Here is a 26,739-nt window from a genome sequence, read left to right as displayed (position 1 = left end):
CGGTGAGAATGCAAAGCCCACAACCATTGGCCAAAGGGTGGTGCTATAGCACTCAATTGAAAATGCAAACTTTGACCACGCTTAGCTCATGAACCGTTTGACCGTTGGCAATGAAATTTCGATACACATATGCGTCTCCTCATGCGGAACAAGTATAGTGCTCTTACTTTTGACCTCCGTGTAACCCAGGTTTATAATTGTATGTCTGTATTTGTATCTGTTTGTATGCATTTGTATGGTCACATGTACCATCTGCATCAGTTCACAGCTCATCACACCGATCACTCACTCACTCACTCACTCACTCAGTAACACCAGTTTCAATCAGCAATCACCACACCCTAGTAATCACCACACCCTAGTATAAAGCACAGCCATTTTGTCTCAGTCAGTGAGGTGCACATCACTGGCTGTGGCAGGTCTGTATCCCTATCTCTCTGCAAACATTTTACCATTTTACTCTTCCTTACAATACATGATATTAACACTGACACTGATGATTGATTTTAGACTCCAAATACTGAAACTGATGAGAAAGAACTGAACTGATGAGCTGGATGAGCTGTTGCATTTGAACTGAATTGGTGAGTTTGTTTGAAATGTTGTTTGTTTGAAATGTTTGAAGTGTTTTGTTTTGTTTATTTTCATTTTGAATTGAGAAGATGAACATTTGTAAATGCTGGTTTATGCTGTTTGTTGTTAGATCAGCTACTTTAATTATTATTTTGATAATATATTTAATTTGGCCTCTTTTGTGTTCAGGCCAGGTTTTTTCCCTTAGTTCATGCAACCCAATGATGATCCTGAACACAATGGCGAGCTAGTCCCAGAGCGATCCCCTGATTCTGTCCTACCTGGACGGTAGGATATCAGCTTCACTCACACACACACTTCCCCTCCATAACTGCATACACTCTAAAAACTGCCTCACATTCCCCCTGACTTGAATGACTTTGAACATTGACTTTGGACACACCATGACTGGATTTATACTTTTGGGTTGATTTATGTTATTGTTTGATATCTGAATTCATTGTTGTTGTTTGTTTTTCTTTTGTCTTTTTCAACAATAATATCCTTAAGCTTAATTTTCAGTCTCTTGGTTATTTATGTTTTTCAATGCAAACTCCTTTCTACCAATCGTCTACTTCTGATAGCAGTACTGGTCCAATCATATTCCCATATCACGAAGTATATGCTACATAATTGTGGCGAGCCAGCCAGGAGAAAGGTTTTTGATTTTCATAAAGGTTTACTCAAGTTTAAGGGTTAAAGATGGAGGTGTTTGAAAGTATCAATATCAAAATTCCAAATGCAGTGTTGGTAAATGGACTGGTGGAGACAGAGGATTATGAGGAGGTTGTGGATTTTCTGAAGCAATATGGTACAATTAACAAGACTGAAATAATCGATGACACTGAATCACAATTTGAGCACTATCTGGTTGTTGAATATGCCTCAGGATCTGCTATGGTATCTCTAGAGCCGCTATTGCCATATTCTCATGTTACGGATGACAAAGGAAATACATTCATTATTCAAAACCTGTCTGATTTGTACACAAAGGGTGTAGGAAGTACAAAGACCCAATCCTACTTGGATGATTTAAAAACATTGTCTCAAGCTAGTGGAAAGGACTACAATGAAGTCCTCAAGGACATGATGTCTCAAATTGGTGAATCCATTGCTAGTCGCAAGTCACCGGAGGAACCAGCAGAGCAGCTGAAAACCTCACCCCAAACACCTTACAAACCCACTTCAATGTATACAGCTCAACCAAGCTCTAATATATCTCCTGATTTGAATCCCCCTGAAATCCAGCGGTATGTTGTGGAGCATATTGTTAAGACTGAGGACAATGCACGCAATGTCTCCTCTCAACGACTGAGAGTCTTTTCCGGCAAGGTACCAAGGCCCTCTCATGAAGTTGACTATGATGCTTGGCGCTTCAGCGTTGATTTACTAATGAAGGATCCTGCTGTGTCTGATCTTCTGAGATCCAGAAAGATCCTTGAAAGCATTCTTCCTCCAGCTGCAGATATGGTGAAGCACTTGAGTCCAGACACTTTGCCTGTTGTTTATCTGCAACTGCTTGATTCTGCTTTTGGCACAGTGCAAGATGGTGACGAACTGTATGCCAAATTCATGGATACTGTTCAAGATGCTGCAGAGAACCCATCTGCTTACCTGCAACGTCTTCATGTAGCGTTGAATCTCACTGTCAAGCGAGGTGGCATTCCTGTCACAGAAGTAGATAAACACCTTCTGAACCAATTCTGTAGAGGATGCTGGGATAATTCTCTTCTTTCAGAGCTTCAACTGAAACACAAGAAAGCAAATCCCCCATCCTTTGCTGAGCTACTCTTGCTTTTGCGCACAGAAGAAGATCGTGAAGCAGCAAAATCTATGCGCATGAAACGGCATCTGGGTACTGGGAAACAGAAAGTGGCATCTAACTGGCAGGTTGCCCATAGTGAGAAGGATGAAAGTGATGAGGAGGAGAAAGGAGTGAGTGCTACACTGAAAGCCCTCACAAAGCAAATGGCAGAGATTCAAACTCAGTTAGCAGCGCTAACAGCTAACCAACAGAAAGCTAAAGGTTCCTTCTCTCAAACGCCAGCTAGTACCAGCAAGAAATCACATACAACTGGTAAACATAAACGGCCTGTACAATACTCACAGTCCAAATCACCAAGTCTCAGACCAAAACCCGGATACTGTTTCCGGTGTGGAGAGGACGGTCACATCAAACCACAGTGTGACAATGACCCAAACCCTGAACTCGTGGCGGAGAAAAGGAAGCAATTCAATAACAAGTGTCAAAAATGGGAGAAACAACACCCCGGTGACCAGTTAAACTAAAGACAGTTCCTGTTGTGGGACAAACGGGGACTGTAACGGCTCAATGTCCTAAGCCTAACCGCAAACGTTGTGCTAAACTCAACATGTCAAGTGCAAAGAACTCAGTCACTAAGCTTCCAAAAGGATTAGTTGGTTCCAGATGCACAGCAGTAGTCAACATTGCTGGTATTGATTTCAATTGTCTTATGGATACTGGTTCTCAAGTAACCACAGTTCCACTGTCCTTTTACAAGCAGAACCTGGCTGAGCAACCCCTCAAACCTATCTGTGATCTATTGGAGGTTGAGGGTGCAGCAGGACAGTCTGTTCCATATTTGGGATATGTAGAAATGGTTGTTCGATTCCCAAAAGACTTTGTGGGAACAGACATTGATGTACCAACTCTTGCACTTGTTGTTCCAGAGGTACGCCAAACTCCATCTCCAGTTCTCATAGGAACCAATACACTTGACATACTCTATGAGCAATACTTTGGTGGCAAAACACCGCATCATCAACCCAGTCAGTATGGTTACCGAGTAGTACTCAAAACACTTGAGTTACGGCGGCAACAACAGAACCAAGATGGAAGTGTTGGAGTTGTGAGAATGCTCAGTAAGACACCTACCGTCATTCCTGCATGCCACAGTGTCATTCTTGAAGGCTCCGCTAAGGTCCATAGTCCATCTGCAGATTGCTGGGTGATTGTAGAGCATCCCACCCAGTCATACTTACCTGGTGGCCTATGTGTCAAGAGTTGTCTCAGCACTCTTCCTTCAAATGCACCTTACAAAGTTCCTGTAATGGTCACAAATGAAACTGATCAAGACATTTCCATTCCCCCGCTCTGTGTCATTGCAGAACTTGGTGCTTTTCATTGCATCCTTTCACAACACAATGTGACTACTTCCCCAGTCTCAGACCCAGAGAAGCTGAACATCAACTTTGCTGATTCTCCACTGTCTGCAGAGTGGAAAGAGCATATCACCAACAAGCTCAGTGCAATGCCAGAGGTCTTTGCTCTTCATGATTTAGACTTTGGGTGCACAGACAAGGTGAAGCATCGCATTAAACTCCATGATGAAACTCCCTTTAAACATCGTGCCAGGCCTATTCATCCTCAAGATATCGAGGCAGTACGCCAACATCTTAACGAGTTGCTGGAGGCCGGTGTTATCAGAGAGTCTGAATCACCATTTTCTTCACCCATCGTGGTTGTGCGGAAGAAAAACAATGATGTACGGTTGTGCATAGACTACCGGAAGCTCAATCTTCAGACAGTGAAGGATGCCTATGCACTACCTAATCTTGAAGAGACATTTTCAGCACTAACCGGCTCCAAATGGTTTTCAGTGCTTGATTTGAAATCTGGATACTACCAGATCGCAATGGATGAAGTTGACAAGGATAAAACAGCCTTTGTCACACCCCTGGGATTCTGGGAGTTTAACCGAATGCCACAGGGAGTGACTAATGCACCCAGCACATTCCAAAGGTTGATGGAAAAATGCATGGGAGACCTAAATCTGAGGGAAGTCCTTGTATTCTTGGATGACCTTATCATTTATTCTGACACTCTGGAAGAACACGAAATCCGACTGATGAGAGTACTCAATCGTTTGAAAGAATATGGGTTAAAACTGTCCCCGGAGAAGTGCAAATTCTTCCAGACCTCAGTTCGATACTTGGGACATATTGTATCAGAAAATGGAGTGGAAACAGACCCAGAAAAAGTAAATGCCTTAAAATCCTGGCCAATTCCTAAAACCCTGAAAGAGTTGAGATCCTTCTTAGGGTTCTCGGGCTACTATCGTCGCTTCATAAAGGGGTACGCTGACATAGTAAAGCCACTCAATGAACTCACTCGAGGATATCCACCCTCACGCAAAACTACAAAGGGCAAGGGAACCAGTGATCACTATCACAATCCACACCAGCCTTTTGGAGATCGATGGACACCCACCTGTCAAGACGCATTCGAGAGACTCATAGAAACACTTACCACTGCCCCTGTTCTTGGTTTTGCAGACCCCAAGAAGCCTTACATCTTGCACACTGATGCTAGTGCCACTGGGCTTGGAGCCGCATTATATCAGGAGCAGGATGGGAAACTGAGAGCTATTGCGTTTGCCAGTCGGGGTCTGTCAAGCAGTGAATCCAGATATCCAGCTCACAAATTAGAGTTTCTTGCACTCAAATGGAGTGTAACTGAAAAGCTCCATGATTACTTGTATGGGTGTCATTTTACTGTAGTCACAGACAGTAATCCCCTTACATACATACTTACCTCTGCAAAGTTAGACGCAACCAGTTACAGATGGTTGGCTGCTTTGTCTACATTCTCTTTCAAGCTTCAGTACCGGGCTGGCAAACAAAATCTTGATGCCGATGGTCTCTCCAGGCGACCACATGAACTGTATCTGGATGAGGGCCAGTCTGAGAAAGAGAAGGATCGCATTAGCCGGTTTACCCAAGAACACTTAGCTGATGGCTCCCTTGAAGACGTCTCCTCCGATGTCGTCAATGCCATCTGTCAAAGTAGCTTGGTCAGAACATTGAATGATCCCCATGACCTTACTCTTGTGGAGTCTTTGGCAATTTCCGCTGATGCAATTCCCGACAGTTATGTTGAAGAGGATCAACACGGCTTACCTGTCATTCCTTCTCTCTCACACCTTGATCTTAAAGAGAAGCAGAGGTCCGATCCCTGCCTTCGTGAAATCATTTTCCAACTGGAAACAGGAGAAAAGGTTCCTCCAGCTGTAAGGAATGAGCTTCCTGACCTTCCCCTTCTACTCAGAGAATTGAATAGATTGGAGTTGCAAAATGATATCCTGTACCGAAGGAGACAAGAGAACGAACAAATTTCATATCAACTTGTTCTACCAGAAGAGCTGCGTGCAACTGTCTTGCAGAGCTTACACAATGACATGGGTCATATGGGCATAGAGCGAACCGTTGATCTTGTCCGTACAAGGTTCTATTGGCCCAGAATGTCTGCAACTGTAGAGCACAAAATCAAGACATGTGATCGCTGTATACGCAGAAAAGCTCTTCCTGAGAAAGCCGCACCCTTGGTGAACATAAGAGCAACACGCCCTCTTGAATTGGTGTGCATGGATTTCCTTAGCCTTGAGCCAGATTCCAGCAATACAAAGGACATCCTTGTACTAACTGACCATTTCACCAAGTTTGCCCTTGCCATTCCCACTCCCAACCAAAAAGCTAAAACAGTAGCTAAATGCTTGTGGGATAACTTCATTGTCTATTATGGCATACCTGAACGGTTACACACTGACCAAGGACCTGACTTTGAATCAAAGCTAATCAAAGAATTGTGTGAATTTTCAGGCATCCAAAAAAGTCACACAACCCCGTACCATCCACGGGGAAACCCTGTTGAAAGGTTTAACCGGACATTGCTTAACATGTTGGGAACCCTGGAAAACAAGCAAAAATCAAAATGGCGAGAATATGTGAAGCCCTTAGTTCATGCTTACAATTGCACCCGCAATGAAGTAACCGGGTTCACTCCATATGAACTTATGTTTGGACGTTCACCACGACTGCCAGTTGATTTAGCTTTCAACTTACCTGTGCGAGGAGATCAGCAGAAATCTCATTCCCAATATGTGCAAAATCTCAAATCCCGATTGGAAGAGAGCTACCAACTAGCTTCTCGAAACTCTCTCAAAACGGCAGAAAGAAACAAAGCTCGTTTTGACAAACGGATAACTACCTCAGAACTTGAGGTAGGGGACAGAGTCCTAGTCAGACATGTACGCATTCGTGGGAAGCACAAACTTGCGGACAAATGGGAAGCAGATATCTATGTTGTGGTCAGTCGTGCAGGGGATCTTCCAGTATACACTGTAAGGCCAGAGAACAAAGCTGGGCCGAAACGCACCTTACATAGAGACCTTCTCCTTCCCTGTGGGTTTCTTCCCTTGACAACAGAGGAAGAATGCCCTCAGCCTGTCTCTGTCCGGAGGCCACGAACCCGTCATCACCCTGGCGACAATGAAACTGAACCTGTTGACGCAGACTTCCCACTGGAGGAGGATTCAGATTATTGGGTCTCACCGAGCCATGTTCAGCCAACAGTTAAGCCCACTGTGGAACACAACTCTAATACTGGAGGCCAGACTGAGCCTCGTACAACTGTTGAGGAGCAATGTTCTGAACACAGTACAATGGAGGACTTACCTGAATCTGATGAAATGGAGGACTCACCTGAATCAACTGAAATGGAGGACTCACCTGAATCAACTGAAATGGAGGACTTACCTGAACCCACTGGAATGGAACATCTACCGGAACCTGTTGAAACACACTTACCTGAACCTGTGGAAATAGAACACTTACCTGAAATAACTGGAAGGACCCACTTACCTGAAACCGTGGAGGAAAACCAACCTATCAATATTGAACCCGACGGAAACTTACTGGATGGAAACTTACCAAATGTAAACTTACCGGATGGAGAAATATCTGAGGACCCTGAAATGGACCAATCCACTGAACCTACAGTCATTACAACTCAACCTGACGCTGAGAGTTCACTTAGGCGTTCAGATAGAAGCCGACAAGCGCCTAAAAGGTTTCAATATTCTCAGTTGGGCAACCCTTTGATAAATGTTGTTCAATCTTTATTTCAAAGTTTGTCTACAGCATACACTGATGCATTGAGTGATAGGGGTGTGCCTAGTTCCTTCCCCAACCCACAAATCCATGTCGTGTAACATGCAACGGGACGTGCATGGATTTAGGGGGGGAGGATGTAACCCAGGTTTATAATTGTATGTCTGTATTTGTATCTGTTTGTATGCATTTGTATGGTCACATGTACCATCTGCATCAGTTCACAGCTCATCACACCGATCACTCACTCACTCACTCACTCACTCAGTAACACCAGTTTCAATCAGCAATCACCACACCCTAGTAATCACCACACCCTAGTATAAAGCACAGCCATTTTGTCTCAGTCAGTGAGGTGCACATCACTGGCTGTGGCAGGTCTGTATCCCTATCTCTCTGCAAACATTTTACCATTTTACTCTTCCTTACAATACATGATATTAACACTGACACTGATGATTGATTTTAGACTCCAAATACTGAAACTGATGAGAAAGAACTGAACTGATGAGCTGGATGAGCTGTTGCATTTGAACTGAATTGGTGAGTTTGTTTGAAATGTTGTTTGTTTGAAATGTTTGAAGTGTTTTGTTTTGTTTATTTTCATTTTGAATTGAGAAGATGAACATTTGTAAATGCTGGTTTATGCTGTTTGTTGTTAGATCAGCTACTTTAATTATTATTTTGATAATATATTTAATTTGGCCTCTTTTGTGTTCAGGCCAGGTTTTTTCCCTTAGTTCATGCAACCCAATGATGATCCTGAACACAATGGCGAGCTAGTCCCAGAGCGATCCCCTGATTCTGTCCTACCTGGACGGTAGGATATCAGCTTCACTCACACACACACTTCCCCTCCATAACTGCATACACTCTAAAAACTGCCTCACATTCCCCCTGACTTGAATGACTTTGAACATTGACTTTGGACACACCATGACTGGATTTATACTTTTGGGTTGATTTATGTTATTGTTTGATATCTGAATTCATTGTTGTTGTTTGTTTTTCTTTTGTCTTTTTCAATAATAATATCCTTAAGCTTAATTTTCAGTCTCTTGGTTATTTATGTTTTTCAATGCAAACTCCTTTCTACCAATCGTCTACTTCTGATAGCAGTACTGGTCCAATCATATTCCCATATCACGAAGTATATGCTACATCCGACATCTAGATCACCCGCCATTTTGAATTATATGAAAATCAATTAAAATGCATATCCTGAAGATTTTTATGAGCCAATGAAAATGTTGTCCCCAATACATACATGCAGCGTCATATGGTTTTGTCTGTACTTTGTCATACAATATTGACAAAAGCGGTTTGGATGTTGGAAAACTTCTGGTTTATGTAATTAGCTGAGAGCCCCCCGTATCCCTAGGAAATACATCACTCACTCACAATAGAGCCATTTCAGCAGGTCTTTAAAGCAGGACTTTCTATGAACAAGAAAGGATTTGAATAAATCACATGCCACTGTGCCACAGGTTTCTCTGCTTTTTCTATACAGTATGTTAACACAGAGGAATCAATGTTGGAGTTCACACACAAATTTAAATTTGATTATGCCTTACATAAAGACCAAATACAAAAAATATATGCATTTACATTGTGACATATCGACATGACAAATATTATGTCTAAAGAAAGTTATCCCTGGCTGAGAAGTGACTGCATTTTTTGGACAGTGATTTAATCACATTGGAGAGTATGCAATAGTCTGCAGGGCTGTAACCATGACAGATCCCATAGCCTGAACTCCAACTCGAGGTGATGTGCTGTCAATCTTCCAACCATCAAAAGTTGGTGCAGACGTCACGTTTCCTTCCCGTCTATTTATTAGCCTTCGGATGTTTCACAGCCTGTGGCAAAAATGGACCACATTTTAAAGACATACATGGCTGCTCCCAGTGTATCAGACTGTGTACTTCTCCTCTCCTTGTCTCTGGGCTTTGTGGTAGTGTGTGTAGCTGCCGTGCAGCTCGCTGAACACTTCTCTGACGCCCGACTGCAGACCGGCCGACAGGAACTTGACGTCCTGCTCCCGACACAGATCCAGGATCAGATAGACGCCCTCCGTCAGATGGGACTTCACCTCGGGTCGAAGAGTTACCTGCAGAAGGAGACGGAATGGTGGGGGAAGATGTGATGGCACGCCCTAATAATTAGAGTATGAACTGGTGAACCACTTTGGTATTGACATTGAACTACCGGTAGTAGATTCAAATAAATGTCCATGAGAGACAATGGGCTGCTAAATTCTCTCTTGAAAATTCTAACTTTGGTAAGGCCATATGAACAAAATGACGCAATTGCAGAGAAAGTTGTCACCACCTCTGAGACTTTATAACTTGACGAACATTACCACAGACACCAGAACAATGAACCCTTGTGTGTGATTGGTCACAGCAGCAAAGTGTCCAAAACGACAGCCTCTAAATGGTGAGAATTTGTACTTAAGTGTCTTAACTAAATACTGGAATAGAAGCAGCATTACTGGATGGAAAGTTTAGTTGAGGTCAGAATTCATCAAACCTGATGGAAAACTAAAACAGTGACTAAACAGTCAGACAGAAAACATGAGTCAGCACTTTGAAAAATAAAAAAAGGACACATATATATATATATATATATATATATACTGTATATGTGTGACACACATACATGTGCATCATCATGTGCATTGCTACTGTATGACTGCATGACTTACACGTAACACATTAACTGCCAGGTATTAATTAATTCTTCCACCACTGCCAGTGTTTTTCAGTAGAGACCAGTCCCTTATTTTAAAGGCCCAAGGGTCCCGAGACATGAACCGGATGTAAACAAACGCTGTGTGTATGTAGTGATGGGTTCTTTAGTTATGGATAGGTCTGTGTGTGTACCTTCTGTAGCTCGGTGACGAACTGAGCCACCATGAAGGCAGACAGGGTGCTGAAGCTGTCGGCTGCAGCGGCTATGTGAGAGTACATCCTCTCCACTAGTCTGGAACACTGGACATACACCTCGCTGTCTGGACGCACACACCCCGACACACTTTATTTGCATTCACATTTAACAAGATATTCTACAGGATGATTACTATAGAGCTTTCACTTTTTAAGAAAACACATTGTTTCAACCAAAAAAGATCACCAAAAGTAAAGTCGGAATACAGACTGAGAAAAGGAAACCCTTCTTGTCCAATGGTGCTTAGCTTTATGATCCTGCAAAGACTTGATTCTTTAAGCCCTCTGTGCCGAGATGAAAATTCCTCTGGCTTTAGTGGCTTATGCCGTCTATGGGGACGCAGTTTTAGAATCATAATATCTCCGAATTCCGATTCTTCTTTTTGGGTCAAAATTTCTCTAAACGATATGATCCTCAGTTACAAATTGTATGTTTTGGGTGAATTACATAACATACATAACATAACATACATAACATAGTGAAAATTCACTTCCTGATTCTCGGTTTCCGAGTGAAAAGGCTTTCAGAAAAAGCCTATTAAATGACTGTATGGCGCCCTGAGCCACCACAAGATGGCGCTTTTGGCGGTAAACAGGTTAATCTGAAAGCCATGGACCTCCCCCAGACCCCCACTCCTGCTCAAAAGACTGGTGGGTGGGATGCCGTTGTGGCACATGAAGAGAGCACTACTACAACCCTGCTCTACAACACAGAGAGCTTTGACTGAATTACCACAACCATTGATCATTAATCATACCAATAAAGATGACAACAGTGGAGTATTCTTTTAACCACTTCCAAAATTGTACAGTATGTCTAGTGTGTGTGTGTGTGTGTGTGTGTGTGTGTGAGAGAGAGACGTGTGCGTACCTGTGTCACTGTCTCCTCTTTGACGACCTTCATGCATTACAGAAGCCACCAAGCGATGGAATACGTTCAAAAACGATGGAGCAGCCTTTGGTATCACCTTTGCAAACAGACACAACTAATTAGGGTTTGGCGAATAATCTAATTTAAATCAGATGTTTTGGCTTGGAAGAAAAATCAGAGTAATTACTAAAAGAAAAGCACTGCACGGGGCCAAAAGTCCAGCCCGGTCATGCTAAAGCATAATAAACCTGAGTCAAACACACCGAAATTAATGTAATCTTTCTCTGTCATGCATTTCTCTGGTGCATGCAGCTCCCAACTCTAAGATGTGTGTGTGCTCACTCGCACTGATCCACGCAGACAAAGAACATTGTTGTTTGATCATAACGTGCCACCAAAAAAGCTCATACAGTAGCTTATCAATACCATGTGTCCTGACCTACTGTCCGTTAGATTAACTGTTCATCTTCCGTCGAGAAGCCATCGCCTCGGCTCAGCCAAAAACAAAGTGAACCCTGACTTATGCTTTGTCGTGATTCGTGTCGCATGGTGAAAATAGCTGATCTGCAAGTTCACAACGCTCCGCGTCTGCGACACGTTGTGGTTTGTAGATCGTCTATTTTCGGCATGTGGAAATATGCAGGATGTGAGACCTTGAACGTTTGCCTTCACAATCAAAGCATATCAGCTTTCACAAGTTGAAAAGAGCTATACAGTATGAACTATAAACCCTAGCACACCCCTCTCTCGTGGTCTCCTCCCCACCAGACCTCCTGAGCTTCTCATCTGAGCTTTTAAAGGACATTAGTCTCCGTAGGAAAATTCACATTTGTTTGCATTTAGTTTTTGTTGTGAGTGGCGAACCAGTGACGTCTCAATGTGGCCCCTAAGATCTCCACCCCCGAGCATCTCAGTAACAAGGACATAATTGCTGGTGTGACTTTCACCTACTGTGTTACTGTAATACTGTTTTAAATGATGTGTTGTGAGTGTGAACCCACATGAAACAGTGTTTTGCATGGCAGCCGATGGGTTAATCTGCCTCTGTCTTCTTCAATGTATGCATCCATTACAAGTTGACCTTGGCCAGAAATTAACTGAAGTAACCCTTTACACGTTCACGCTGGGGTTATTTCATTTGAGGACATGTTCGCTCGTGCCCATTGCTTTGAGCGAGCCTAGAAGCGTCATAGCTCTAAACATGACGCTATGTGAACCTAGGTGATATAGGTATGAAGACGCCTTTGTCCAGGCAGAAGATCCAGCCATGCGTGCCTCTAAGCTTTATCTCCAACTTTACAGATAACAAGAATAGGGAGTTAGGTCGTTAGGAGTGAGGACTTTTTCACTGCCTTCTATTTTCTCACTATTTCTGTAACCTAATTTCTTGAATAAATAACTTTTTGAGTGGTGCAACCACTCCAAGGAACAGCTTTGTCCGTGTTCACCTACCTATGTGTTCATCTATGTGTTCATGTGACTATGAGCATCATATGAGTACCTGTAGGGGCGCTGTTTGCCAGAAACAGCGCCTCTGCTGCCTGCTAGAGAGAGAGAGACAGAGAGAGAGAGGAGGAGGGGGGGGGGGGGGGGAGTTGCACCACTCAGTTCACACGGGTGTGATTTTTTATCCTTCCGTGTAATTTAAGATGGCCTCCCGTGTTATTGATTAGCCAATAATATGTACGTTGTCTGTGGTTTTCCTGTCACTTCGATGGGGTAAGTTTCGTTGATTTAACAACTTAATTCTTAGCAACAGCCTGCCAGTGCTTGTCTTTCCCCGAGTGGGGAGGAAGACGGCGAGGCTGGGAATCCGGGCAATGGCCCGATCCGCAAGTGCAAGAATGGTTGTTTTGATGATGATAGCCGCTAGCCACCTCTCTCAACCTTCCACGGACGGAGAAAGGGAGGACAGGCTGGAAAGTCTCGCACAACGTGCCAGTCCAACTAGGTCAAAAGTGGCTATATTACAACGCCTCAGTGGATAATAAATTAGCCACGCATGTATACTGTATTCTAACATTTAACCCCTTGTGTGTACTCTATACGGGTTCATGCAGGCAGAACAATGTGAGAATTGTATGCTATGGACGGGAGACACTAATGGGTTCATCTTTTGAAGAGGTGTTTTGAATACCTTAGCTACTAGTGATTTGTAGCACAGCTATTTTGAGACGAAGAGAAGACAGTGAAAGTCCTGGCATACTGCATTACTTTTACCCCCAAAAAAATCTGGATTCTATTTTTAGGGAAAATCGAACAGCCCTACAACAAATTATTCACTGTTAAACCATGAGTCTTCAACAGGGGGTCCGGGACCCCTAGGAGGTCCTCAGAGTTACTAGTACGGGGGGGGGGGGGGGGGGTCCCCTACAGTCCCTGCTTCATCTCTCTCAGCTAAGCGGCCTACAAAACCATTTAGTGAACAACTGATCTAGGCATAATTACAAAGTTCATTGATAATGGTTTAAGTGCAGTTAGAAGTCAATAAAATAAGGTAAATAGTAGAGTAAGAGTGTAAAACAGTCATGCAACATCAACTGAAGCAATCAAAATATGACTGTTCATGTAAATGAAATCTCATCCTGTGATAAATTACGTATCGGAAGATTCGGAATGGCATAGACTCTGATACCAGCATTTTAGGCAGTATCGGCAGCTTTTCCGATACTGGTATCGAAACAACTCAATCCATCCATACCTGATGATGACACTGGATAATAGTGAAGAGTCCTTCGTGAACGGACAGGAAAGCTGATTGGTACACAGATGGGGTCAGGTGGTCCAGGGGAACCAACTGGAGAGCCCCGAGAGCCGTGGTCACATGCTGAGGGTTTGAGATGAGCCCCTCCCCCTGGCGCAGCAGCGTTGTCATCGCCGTTACCGTGGGAACCGTGAGATGGAGGGTGAGAGAGTGATCCTGACTGGACGCTCGCACCAGGAACTGAAAACAAATGAACTCGTTAATTATTATTACTTGCGCAAGCAGAGCGCGCAAGTAATCGGTTCGCCCGGTCTCCTTCGTCGTGACAGCTGTTCCGCCATTCGAGGCTTACGCAGAAAAACATCAAATCTGTGCCTGTATTGCTGGACCAATGATGACGAAATGACCGTATTTCTTACGTCATCATTTAGAGCTAGTCATACGTATACTATATATATAATCACTAAAAAATAAAATAGCAACTTGTGCCTGATCTGCTGGGACCAGAGTACGTGGTGTGTATGTGTATGACTAGCTCTAAATGATGACGTAAGAAATATGGTCATTTCGTCATCATTGGTCCAGCAAAACAGGCACAGATTTGATGTTTTTCTGCGTAAGCCTCAAATGGCGGAACAGCTGTCACGGTTTTTGGCGCAAAGTAACCACAGAATACCGCTAATCAACTTACAACTACACACTTTATACAGTATAGAGTATAGAGTATATATGTATACATATAGTAGGGCCGGGACTAATTGCGATTAATTACGATTAATTAACTACAGAAAAATTAATGCATTAAAAAAATTAACGCATTTTAATCGCACTATTTTTTTCACCGCGGAACGTTGTCACTGGACAGTTTTCAGACGGACCTGCGCACCAAGTGTCCGTGTCCTCTTCAGACAATAACACCACCAGAAACCGCAGACAGTTCACCAGACTGGGGGAAGCCGCTGAGATCACTTTGCTTGTCCCCGTGGATTGGAAATAGGATTTAAAAGGCTATCCGATGGTAGCGTGGATTACAGCACAGTTGTGTGCAATTATTCAATAAAGAATGATTACCCCTATTACTACAAAAACAATGTTTTATTGCTTAAACTTATGTATTCACTATTCATTGATTCACTAGTATACCAAAATCCATTTGAAAAAATTGCTTTCTCACTGTTCTCGGGTCAAATAATGATATGCGATTAAAATGCGATTAATCTAGATTAATTAATCGCAAAGCCTCTGATTAATTAGATAATTTTTTTTAATCGAGTCCCAGCTCTAATATATAGTATATGCCTATATACTATATATATACTATATATATTTCTTACGTCATCATTTAGAGCTAGTCATACGTATACTATATACATAATCAGTAAAAAATAAAATAGCAAATTGTGCCTGATCTGCTGGGACCAGAGTACGTGGTGTGTATGTGTATGACTAGCTCTAAATGATGACGTAAGAAATATGGTCATTTCGTCATCATTGGTCCAGCAAAACAGGCACAGATTTGATGTTTTTCTGCGTAAGCCTCAAATGGCGGAACAGCTGTCACGGTTTTTGGCGCAAAGTAACCACAGAATACCGCTAATCAACTTACAACTACACACTTTATAGAGTATAGAGTATATATGTATACATATATAGTATATGCCTATATACTATATATATACTATATATATTTCTTACGTCATCATTTAGAGCTAGTCATACGTATACTATATACATAATCAGTAAAAAATTAAATAGCAAATTGTGCCTGATCTGCTGGGACCAGAGTACGTGGTGTGTATGTGTATGACTAGAAAAACTAAAAAGGGATCCAGAATATATCTACAACGATAAAACAGTATTTCTTATATAGATAGAAACTTGAATCATACTTAATAATACTAGATGTTTATATGTATAAAGTAGGTAGCAAATAGTTACATCTAAACATTAATCATTTCAAACGTTCCTTCACAGAGATACTGAGATTTGACAGTTTACAGCGGTCGAAAGGACTTGCGCGCTCTGCTTGCGCACTAGTTGGCCATTTATGGCCTACTAGTGTGCAACAAGCAAGTATGCACTCGACAGAGTGCAGTTCTAGTTATTATCTACGTTTATAAATCAAACAAAATGATTGATGTATTTGGCTGTGGGGCCCCATTTCCAAATATGTTGTTCCCGGGACCCGCAGAAGCAAAGATTTTAATTAAAAATGTTCACTTAAAAAAATAGCACATACTATAGTAAATAGTACAAACTCATAGCGCTGCACAAAGTGACATGCTATGTAGATCTGCAATGTTTGAATGGCCAAAGTATAAAAATAATCGTTAAAGTGGTTAAAATCTAAAATGACAGATGCTTTCCCAGTTTTAATGGGTTAAGCAGTTATACACGTGACACACAAGTGTGTGTGTGCATGTGTGTGTGCGTGTATGTGCGCATTCTCACCACCATAGCAGAGATGATCTGCGGTGCGATGAGCCACAGTGCTTTAGAGCAAGCCTCAGGTAGATGACAGCATGACATCAGCTTCACCATGGTTACTGCAGACAACACCTCCTGCAAGGCACACACACACACACACAATCAGTCCAGCAATATAAACAGACAGACAGACAGACAGTAGATCGTATTGATCGAGCGGACCCCCAAATTAGACACCTACTTTTATCAACATCAACATTTGTCAATATTTGTCTAAGAGAGAATCTACAAGCTCAGCAGATTGGCAATTCTAAAACTGCCAAAATGTATTAATTTACTAAGTGACTTCTGAAGTTCGCAAGAAATTAGCTTGACAATATATGGAAAGACGGCATCTGAGTGCAAGAAGCATTTAAGCTGTTCTGACATTTCATCCCTAAAGTGTACAAGCTTCAATAAAAACAATAATTTCATATGATGATAATAATAATAATGATATTTGACCGTGTGGTTTCCAGCCCTCAGTTTTCTGGCATCCAGTCCGTCTCTGATCAGCAGCAGCAGCTGGTTGAACTGTTCTGTGCTGCTCTTCTCCAGCAGGGGGTGCAGCAGCTCCTCCACAGCTGGCTCCAGTTCACATACATCACTGAATGACAGCCAGGGAGCTGAAAAACAAACGAACGAATGAGCGAGCGTGCACGCGCACACGCACGCGCACGCACACGCACACGCACACGCACACACCACTGAATGACAGCCAGAGAGCTGAAAAACAACACTGAATGACAGCCAGAGAGCTGAAACACACAACACTGTCACAATGTGTGGGAGCTTGTGTGTGAGTGTGTTTATTTTTTTAACCCATTTATACCGGTTATCGTTCAAGCTGTTCCGGGCTTCTGTGTAACTTTAGTTGTGCCATTTGCCTTATTCTGCATTTTTCTTCACATTTTCCTTCGCATTTCTCCTTGCAAAAAAATGCAAAGAAAAATGCGGAATAAGGCAAATGGCACAACTAAAGTTACACAGAGGCCCGGAACACCTTCGCATTTTTCTGGCTAGGTATGGGAGTAAGGGGGGTGGGGATGCCGCAAATCAAGAATATCAAAAAATATTTTGTGCCAGGGACTCAAGGAGTTGGACCCCTTAGCCTGGGTAGTCGGTTTTCTGATGCAGTCTGGAGCGGAAATAACAGCAAGGGATACATTTACATACCTGCCAGCAGCTTGTAGACGTTCACCAGTATGTTAACGTACAGCTGGTCCATCTCCTCTCCTCTCGTCCCGTCTTCTTCAGCTCGGTTCTCCCTCTCTCTCCCCCTCCGGACCGCACGGTAGAAGACGGACATGAAGCGCAGAGAAGACACCAGGAAGTCGACGGGCCTGCTTGCGCCACCGGAGTTGATCTCTCTCAGGAGCTGCTGGTTGAACTGGCGGTACAGGGTCATATGACCGGGATCCTCCTGGTCGCTCAGGTAGGACAGCTCGCAGCGCAGCATGACTCTCACCACGTCGACTAGAAACGCTTGGCCCAGGGCGCCGGCCGGGTTATTGACGGCCTGAGTCTTTAGGACGGCCGCTACGGTTCGTCCCAGCGCGGCCGTGGTACTGATAAGAAGCTGGATCAACGTCTGGTCCAGCGGTGGACTCTTCCCCAGGTTGGAGGCCATCGCCTGGGAGAGAGAGGTCAGCGAGGCCAGGAGAAGCTGCACCCCCACTAGACGGTCTGCGGCTGTTGTTTGTCCTGTAATGGCTGCCAGTTGCCTGCCTGACATTTCCTGACTGGTGAGGTAGGAGGTAAACTTCTCCAGGTTGAGCCGAACACTGCTGTTTCTGTGTATGATCAGCTGGACCAGTGACCGGACGAAACCCTGAGTCTCCTTTAGGAAAGCCAACCAATCCGAAACGCCGGACCGTAGTCTTCCTCTGTAGCTACAGGAGAGGAGGGAGGACACAGCGACTTGTAGCAGACTGCTGCCGTGGATCATTTTTAGGACGTTCTGGGAGTTTCTGCCCTCTAGAAGAGAGGTCAGAAGTCTCAGCAGCTTGCCCAGGATCGGAGTGTCATCTCCTGTGTTGTTACCAGGGGTACCAGCCTCGCATTCTGGCTGCGAGGAGGTGAATATGAGGGTGAGGAACAGGAGTAGGAAGAGGCTGGAGAAGTCCTGGGCGTTCATCCCATCCGGGTTTAGCTGTGAAGCGACGTGGAGTAAGTTCAACAGCACCTCTGTCTGTGCATCACTTAAGGCCACACGCACCCCCATCTGAGAGGACCTCGTCACCTCCTCAATTAAAGTCTCTAGCTTCACGTTGTCGTCTTTCCCCGGACAAAAACCTACTTTGTGATACTCAAGAATCGTCGGGCAAACCTGGGGTATGCCCGACGCCATGAGAACTCCGAAGACCCTTTGCAGGAGGCGCTTGACAATGGCAGAGTGCAGTGAAGGCAACTCGACCGGAACAGGGCTTTGGAAGAACTGTGAGGATATGAGCGAGACAGACAAAGCAATGGGCAGGGAGACGGGTGCCCCCCTGTTAGCCTTCCCGCTGTCTGTCTGTCCGCTGAGCAGCGAGCTGAGAAGAACGTCCGCTACACAATCCATGCTCTCCTCGTTCAGGTATGGAGCGATCAAAGGCAAATTGGATGTGGCCAGATACCAGTGAGAAACGTGATAGGAGCTGGAATTCACACTTCCCATATGTCCGTTCCAAGTCTGCTTCCCATGTAACCCAGCCTCCTCGAGCTCTTGTCTGGCTACAAGGAACCGCGCCACCCTATGTAGGGTCGGCGCAGTGCCTGGTTCGTTCAGCAGAGGACCGTCCAACAACGCCTTCTTCAGCTGCTGCAAGGCTAGGAGTTTGAAGAGGTAGCGGCTCATGTGGCTAGAGGAGGAGGGATGGGTGGTGGGGAAGCCCTGGGGACCGTTTATCAGTATCTCCCCAGAGAGCAGAGCCTCCATGTGGGCCAGGACTGAAGCACTGGCTGCCGGGGTTGGGCTCAAACTTGGGCTCGGACCGCCCGTTACCCGTGCCTCGGTGTCTGTGTATTTGCTGCAGTGGATTTGGAACAGTGCGGTCATCTCCACCCAGCTGTATCTGAGAAGGAGAGCCGCTTCCAGCATTGTCTGCCTCCAGTTAGAGCTGTCACGATTAAGAATGTTTTACATGACCATTAATTGTCACACAATAATAATAATAATAATTGATTACGGTAATGATTTTATTCTGTTTTGCTCATTGAATATATGAATAAAGATTCCATTTCTGTTTGGCATTTAGGCTTTGAAGTTGCACAAGTGTAGATATGACAAATAACGTAAATATAAAAAATAAATGACTGAAATACTGTATAAGTAATACTTAAAAATATGAAAAACATTCTACTTAGGCGATTATGACGATCATGCAAAATAATTGGCTACCTCCAGTGCGATGATTCTGGGTCTGGGGATGATGAATTTGAAACCTCCTTTTCGTCCATGATGTTGCACTCGCGTTCCGTTCCCAGGCCTGTGGTGGAGGTCTTCTCCTCGTGGGATGACGACACCAGCTGCAGTAAGGCCGTCACAGCCTGTGCCATGTCCTCCATCATGCTGCGTGTCTGCTGGACCAGCGGGAGAGGAGAGGTGTTGTCCAGAGTCTTCACGCTGAACAGCACAGCGTGGAGGAGCTGGCTCAGAGAGAGGAGCTTCAGCGAGGCGTCTCCTTTTTCGCCGTCCACTATGGCTGTCACCATTACAAAATTAAAGTTGACGGTTAATTGTCACACAAATAATAGCAATTAACGATTGAATTGTGTTTTTGGCATTGAACCATATGAATAAAAGTTTCATTCCAGTTTTGTTTTTAGGCTTCGTAATAAAAAAAGAAAATCGCACAAGGCAGATATGACAAATTATTTAAATATCCCAAAATAAGCTGATCTACAAGCTTACAACATATTTCTACAATTTTTTTATGTCAACGATTACACAAAATAATTGTGATTATCTCAAATAATTGCAAATTAGGCGATTATTTAATAATTGTGACAGGCCTACCGCTCAGCCCTCGACTCTCTGTCTCCATCACTCCGCCTTCCCCTGACTCTTCGTCTCTTCCTTCCTCTTCTGTGTTCTTCACCGTCTCCTCCTCCTCCACTTGCTCCTTTTCCAGATGGGGCAGAACGTACCTCCTGATGCTCCCCAGCACCAGGGAGCAGATCTCCAAGCTCTGGGAGGGAGGCGTGTCGAGGAGGCAGTCACTCAGGGAGTTGCAGACCCCCTCGGACAGGAGCGGGGGCCGGATGCGGCCTGGGCCCGCGGCCGGCTGGCAGATGACCGGGAGGAGTTGGGAGAAGAGGTGAGGGAGCTGGCGGAGCTTGGTGTAGGTGTGGAGGAGAGCCGACAACAAGAGCTGTGAAGGAGGGAAATTATTGAAGGGATTTTCTTTCACGTAGATCATCGTCGGGCAAAATTAATTAAATTAAACATTTTTCTTTTTGTCAATGTAATGCCCTAACTCAACGTACATTGGCACACAAACTTTAACAAAAGTTAACAAGTTAAGCTTTTAGATCAGCTTGTAGATGATGAGTAGATCCCCTATTTTTGTTTTAAAACATTAAATGAAATAAAAAATTTAATGAATGTTGTCTGTGTATATTATAAATATTTAACCAATGAAAAGTATTAACAAACTTGTGTGACTAAATAATAACTACATTGATTGGACCCATTGGAACACTTCTTTTTCAAATTTCAAAGTTTTGTACAAGGTTTCCACACAACAGCGACAATATGAAAATGTGGTAGGTTAAACGGGCTTGGTTCTGGACCTGTCTGGCTCTTTGGACGCGGGGTTCCATGCACTCTGAGTCCACCCAGGCAGAAGAGAACAGCTGGTCCAGGTCCGGCTCCAGGATCAGATGGTTCAGACCCAGTAGGACGTTCAAACAACGGTACCAGGCTGGAGTGCTGGAGGACAAGATGAGTGAGAGAGTTTAGTTTCACTGCTTCCTAATATATAAACAAAGTTTTGATATGTTCAGTCCTGCACTCATTCCAGGCCACTCACCGGAGAATGTCATCCGTGTGCAGCTCGTGGAAAAGTGGAGATATTTTACTAAATACACCTTTTCTGCCAGAACTTTCAAATGAATGTGACGAGGTCAGTCTGCTAGCCATGTGCGGATTGGACCTATTTATGGCTGTGTATTTGGAATACATGCTGCAGGGCTCAAATACTCTTCGTTTTTGCCTACCAAATCTCTTTGCTGCAAATAGCAGTGTTTATTCAGTAACAGGCGTCTACCCATCTCCTTAGTACACTGAATGCAGCTGCCAAAAGGTTCTACTCTGCCTCATTATTGATCTCTACGTTATATTGTTTTGGTCAGGGGTCAACAGGGGGTCCAGGACCCCTAGGGGGTGGAACTCCTCAGAGGGGCCGCCAAATCTTTGTGTGATAGGAACTCTTTTATTTTTTTCTTACATGAAACTTTAGCCAAAAATAGCAAATGCTGTGCTGCAAGGTGCTGTGAGTTTGTAGATCAGCTATTTTTGGAAGAGACTTTTGGTGTACATTAACTCTGTCATGTTTACTAAGTATTGAGCATTCAAGTGGTTAAAGGTCTGAAAATACACATGAACATGAATCCAACATATTGATAGAAAGGATAATGTGCAAACAAAACAAAAAGAAAACAAAGTTTTCTAATTGTGCACAGATTTATATCCTTATAGGGTTAATGTGGTTTAAAAGCTTCACTGTCAGTCACCTGCCACTCAGTGGCCATCATCTCCAAATGCACTCTCGTTTTTATGTGTAAATAATTGTGAGTATGGAAAAAATGTGAAAAGTGTTACCTTGGCTGAGCCTGGTAGAGGAGCTGCTGGACCAGCGTTCTGTAGAAGCTAAGCTGGGCCCCTGCGTGTCTGATCCTGTCCGCCGCCACGTTGTAAACATCAGCCGACAGCGTCTGGCTGAGCAGGGACTCCAACACCAGCAGGGCCAGGCTCCAGCTCTCTGGGGCCTGGCCAGACAGAGAGGACAGAGGTCTGGCCAGCCCAGAGCCCAAGGCAGGGATCAGCCTGGTGAGAAAATAGAAACACAGCATCCTCTGTTCTTCCTCGTCTCGTCCGCCTCTGGCCTTGCCGTAGTTTTCCAGACAGAACCTGAAGAACAGCGGCAGGGAGCTGGACTTCACAGCGTAGTGCGAGGCGGGCGGGCAGTAGCCCCCGGCGCTCACTTTGCCAAGTATGACACCGACGGGCCTCAGGCTGCCCTGCTTCACCCCCCCACCGCCACCACCGGGACCGCGCTTCCCACAATCCTCCTTGTTGGTCGGGAGAAGCTCTTCCGTGTAGGAGGTCAGGTGTTCAGGGGGGAAGAGAGCCGATTGGAGGATGGAGTCCATCTTAACTCGGAGGTCTCTGCTCAGCTGCGGGCGGAGGTGTGTGTGTTGTTCCCCGCAGGTCAGCAGGTGTCTGAGGAGCAGTATGGGCTGGATCAGCTGGTTGGTCACCACGGTGAAGACCCTGTTAGGGTTCGATTGTTGCCGTTGTACCGATAAATAACTCGACAATACCTGAAGCAGCACTTCAAACAGCTGACCCGACCGAACACCTTCCGATTCCTGCGACCTCTCTGGCTGCTGTGCGATCGGCTGCGACTGAGCACTATCGGGATCATCGCTCATAGGTTGTTCCTCTAAAGACATAGCCATCGGTACTTCCTCTTCGGGTCCGACAGGCGAAAGTGTGATTGGTTGAGGCTGCTGCGTGGGAACGGGAAGAGGCTGTTGCAGTTTGCCACAGGCCACAGAGCAGAGTTTAGCCAACAGGTCGGCCATGAGCTCGTACTTGGTGGTGAAGACGGTGGCGAACGACGGGACGGAGAGCACGCCCTGACTCACGCTCAACAGAACCGACAGACTGACGGAGGGGCTGGCGCCCACGCACACACACTCCTGGAGGCGGTCCAGGACCATCTAACGGAAAGAAAATGTGTCAGTAAGGAAAGTGCATCACAGAGCCACAACCGACGAGTTCAACAAAATGGATATATCTTTTTGGCCAATATTATATCGTTTCTGTCGGGCAGAAACCTCTTATATCCAACATTTAGTGTTTTATCATAAATTAACACCCTACTTGATCGTACTACAATGACACAAAAGCATCAAAAGTAGCAGATCTATAAGCTTGAAACACGGCACGAAACATGTGATGAGATGCCAGCTTGTAGATCTGCCACTTTTGCCGTTTTTGGATTTGAATCCTAAAAAGTAACAGTTCAAAAGTAAAGTTTTCACACGACAAAGGCGATCACTTTGTGTGCAGCGGATGTTTCCTGTCCCTGATTTTCAACCCGGCATCAATATTTTCAGCATGTCATAATTGTCAAAATATTTCAAAAGAAGTAACATACTTAACATCTACCTACATAAAAACGACAAACATGGGTAAATTCATGGGTAATTCTTCTCTTCTGCCACCGAAATGTGGAATGCCCTGACACCATCCAAGGATGTGAATCGCTGTTTCTTTCAAAATTGTCAGGAGACCACAAGGGGAGGTAAACGTAAATTCCCATAGAAAGGTGTCAGTCACTGCCGCCACTTTCCCTTTCTCGCTTTTATTATTTTACATAATAAATAGTCAATAGTTTGTTGATGACAGGTATCAGTGTACATTTTGTATGCCATGTTGATGAATTGAATACCACAATGGAAACAACTTATTTTGTGTAACTCTTTTAGCCTATGCTTTTAGTACCACCACGTGCCGTTTACAATATTCAAACAATGAAATAAAATAAATGTTGGTGGTCGAGATGTGGCCTCTAACATTGAGCCCTGTACCGACCTGAGCCACATTGATCCTGAGGTTGATGCTCTTGCCCTTGCTCAGGAGGCCGTGCAGCTTCCTACTGTGGAGCAGGCTGTCCAGGTAAAGCCACAGTCCCTCCAGAACACTGGGAGAGAACGCCACCTTCTGGCTGTAGAAGCCACTCAGAGCGTGGCTGACCCAATCCAACAGAACCTATAGAGGAGGACCACAGCAAGAAGGAAAGGCTCACAATACGGTAGACGCGTCAACCTAAAACAGGGGTGTTCATCAATGTTTTTCAGGCCCAGGAACCTTTAGCTGTGAGAGAGATGGGACCCCCACTACATACAGTATAAAATGGTGTTGCAGATTAACCGTTTATCAATTTCATAGATCGTTTGATAAGACTTGTTTGACAGCACTATCAGTGGATGTTGGATTCACGTTCATGTGCATTTTCACCAGATTTAACCACTTAAACCATCAATACTTAGTAAACGTGACATTTCACTACTTTTATGCCTCTACTACTACTACTACTACTACTACACCAAGCAACAAAAAAAAACCTAGGGGTCCTGAAGCCACTATTGAAGACCCCTGCCCTAAACGGTCATCTCAATATAAAACAAACATTTAACGACAAACATTAAACCTGTGTCAAAAATGGAGCATCTCTGAACACAAAACTGTAATACCGTACACACAACAGGCAATGTTTAAGATGCTATGGCAAAACACTATCTTGAAGCAAATCGTGATTCTCCATCATCCACCCTGTGCTTTATGTAGACAAGGCCCCTTACAAGGCACGGGCCTTGTTAGATTTACTTATTTTATAGGCTTTGAAACTTGCATATAAGAAATCTACTTGGTATGTTGTCCAATTAGCCATCAGTGTGGCAATAAAGATTGATTATTTTTCTTCTTCTTTTTTAGATTCTGGACGATACCTGTTCTTTGTTGGGCAGGAGGCACTGGGAGGAGATCCAGGCAAAACGTGCCAGTTTCAGCTTGTCCTCCCACGGAGTGCGAGGACTCTTCAGCTTCAGGTGGATGCCGGAGTAGATGGCAGCCATGACTGCTGCTGGGCTGAGAGAGAGGGGGGAGAGAGAGGGAGATTTGAAACCACCTCTGAATGTGACTCAAGTCACATTTGTAAAAATCGGACCCGTCTGCATTTTGACTCATATAACAAATCGGATTTCAATCTGGATGTGGCACAGATCTGATTCAGGCTAGATTAGGATGCCAGTGTAAATGGGGCCTACATGATGTGTTTTTGGTTTTGTAAAAAGGTTAATGAACAATTATGTTAGTACTAGTAATAATACATTTTTTTAAATGAATTGCAGCTAATAATAGCTATAGTTAAGTTAACAGGAGTCTCCCTCCCTGTCTCCCCAGCAGCCCAAAAACAGAAAATACATTTTCAGATAGGTGTCAAATCTTCAGCCAATCAGGGGAGAGTACCCATTTATCAGCTATAAGTCCCAGTTCCAATTTTTCCAGGGGGTCCCCAGATAGTAGTTAATCATTTATTAACCACTTTATCCATTTATATGTTGGCTATGGCTATTCAAAAATAGCAGATCTAAAATCTTGAATGATTTGTAATTTCTTAAAAACATAAATCTTCTCTTCTGGGGGTCTCGACTCTGGCACAAAACATTTCCAGTTCCAAATACAATTTGGGGGTCCAGGGTCCTTTACATGAAAAGTTTGAGAACTACTGTTGTACATAAACAAACCATTACCGACCAATCCAACAACATGCTGGTACAGTTAGCCTAGCAGGCTAACTCATGTGGTGTTGAAGGAACCACGAGCCTGTTCATGACCGTTCTACAGATGAGTTGAAAACGCTTCTTGTGTGTGTGAAATAATCATCTACACAATTTAATTGATGTAATATTACTTACAAGTTTTCACTCTGCACGTGTCGTACTGTTGTCAGTGAGATGAAGACACACTTTCAACTTTGACCTCCTCTTGGGCAGACGCAAGGAATCGAGTGCTGATTAGCTCTGGTCGATAAGAGATATGACCAGAGCTGATATAAATGTTCAAAATGTATGTATGTATAAATGATATTAAAATGCATGTATAAATAGCCCATCTGCTCTTTAAAATAGTATAGTGTTTTACATACCGGTACGTACTTCACAGAGATAAATACAAAAAAGTAATTTAATAACTTAAAATTAAATATATTTAAAAAATAGTTTTTTTTAAGCAAATAAAAGTGATATAAACTAACAAACTGCAGCGCTGTCTCTTGGCACCATATTTAAGGATCGGCGATCTGTTGAGCATGTCTGCTGGGAAAAGTTTGGCTAGCGCTCCTATGATCGGCCATTGATTTCACCCACAGACAGACAGACAGAGGACTACTCATGTAAACACCATTCACGATCACGACACACGAACGGTCACCTCTTTCTTCACGACTTTCTTCTCTCTGTCCAACTGGTCTGGGTGGGTGTGGTTTTCT

At 44.0% G+C, this 26,739-nt stretch overlaps 1 protein-coding gene across 4 annotated transcripts; it reads right to left on the bottom strand.

Moving 5' to 3' along the window:
• Positions 1–24: 24 nt before the first annotated feature.
• Positions 25–26,724, bottom strand: urb2 (URB2 ribosome biogenesis homolog). 4 transcript variants are annotated; one of them, XM_083759843.1, is made up of 15 exons: positions 26,682–26,724; positions 25,199–25,337; positions 24,282–24,458; positions 22,281–23,404; positions 21,251–21,389; positions 20,475–20,829; positions 19,857–20,160; positions 17,651–19,575; positions 16,940–17,100; positions 16,460–16,570; positions 14,006–14,248; positions 11,295–11,401; positions 10,371–10,494; positions 8,644–9,595; positions 25–174 (listed from the first exon to the last, which is right to left on the bottom strand). In XM_083759843.1, the coding sequence occupies exons 2-14, from the start codon at positions 25,322–25,324 to the stop codon at positions 9,398–9,400; spliced, it is 5,094 nt and encodes a 1,697-aa protein (XP_083615969.1). In that variant the 5' UTR covers positions 25,325–25,337; positions 26,682–26,724; the 3' UTR covers positions 25–174; positions 8,644–9,397. The 4 variants fall into 4 exon arrangements, with proteins under 4 accessions (XP_083615969.1, XP_083615968.1, XP_083615971.1 ...); XM_083759842.1 differs by lacking the exon at positions 26,682–26,724 and adding an exon at positions 26,168–26,240; XM_083759845.1 differs by lacking the exon at positions 26,682–26,724 and adding an exon at positions 26,168–26,240 and having other exon boundaries at positions 10,371–10,498; positions 11,305–11,401.
• Between the last annotated feature and the right edge of the window lie 15 nt (positions 26,725–26,739).

This window comes from Protomyctophum parallelum (genome assembly GCF_964188405.1).
Source record: "Protomyctophum parallelum genome assembly, chromosome: 2".
NCBI classification, from domain to species: domain Eukaryota; kingdom Metazoa; phylum Chordata; class Actinopteri; order Myctophiformes; family Myctophidae; genus Protomyctophum; species Protomyctophum parallelum.
The sequence above is the reverse complement of the archived record's forward strand: the minus strand, read 5'-3'. Positions and strand labels throughout refer to the sequence as shown.

Bases quoted from the DNA above. Each gene is read 5' to 3' on its own strand.
- urb2 (XM_083759843.1), bottom strand. From the start codon at position 25,324: ATGGCTGCCATCTACTCCGGCATCCACCTGAAGCTGAAGAGTCCTCGC. The intron at 20,830-21,250 runs GTCCAGAACCAA...CCTCCTTCACAG, and splicing joins GCGTCCAAAGAGCCAGACAG to CTCTTGTTGTCGGCTCTCCT. The intron at 17,101-17,650 runs GTATGTAAATGT...TTTGTTTTTCAG, and splicing joins CGTCTACAAGCTGCTGGCAG to CTCCCTGGCTGTCATTCAGT.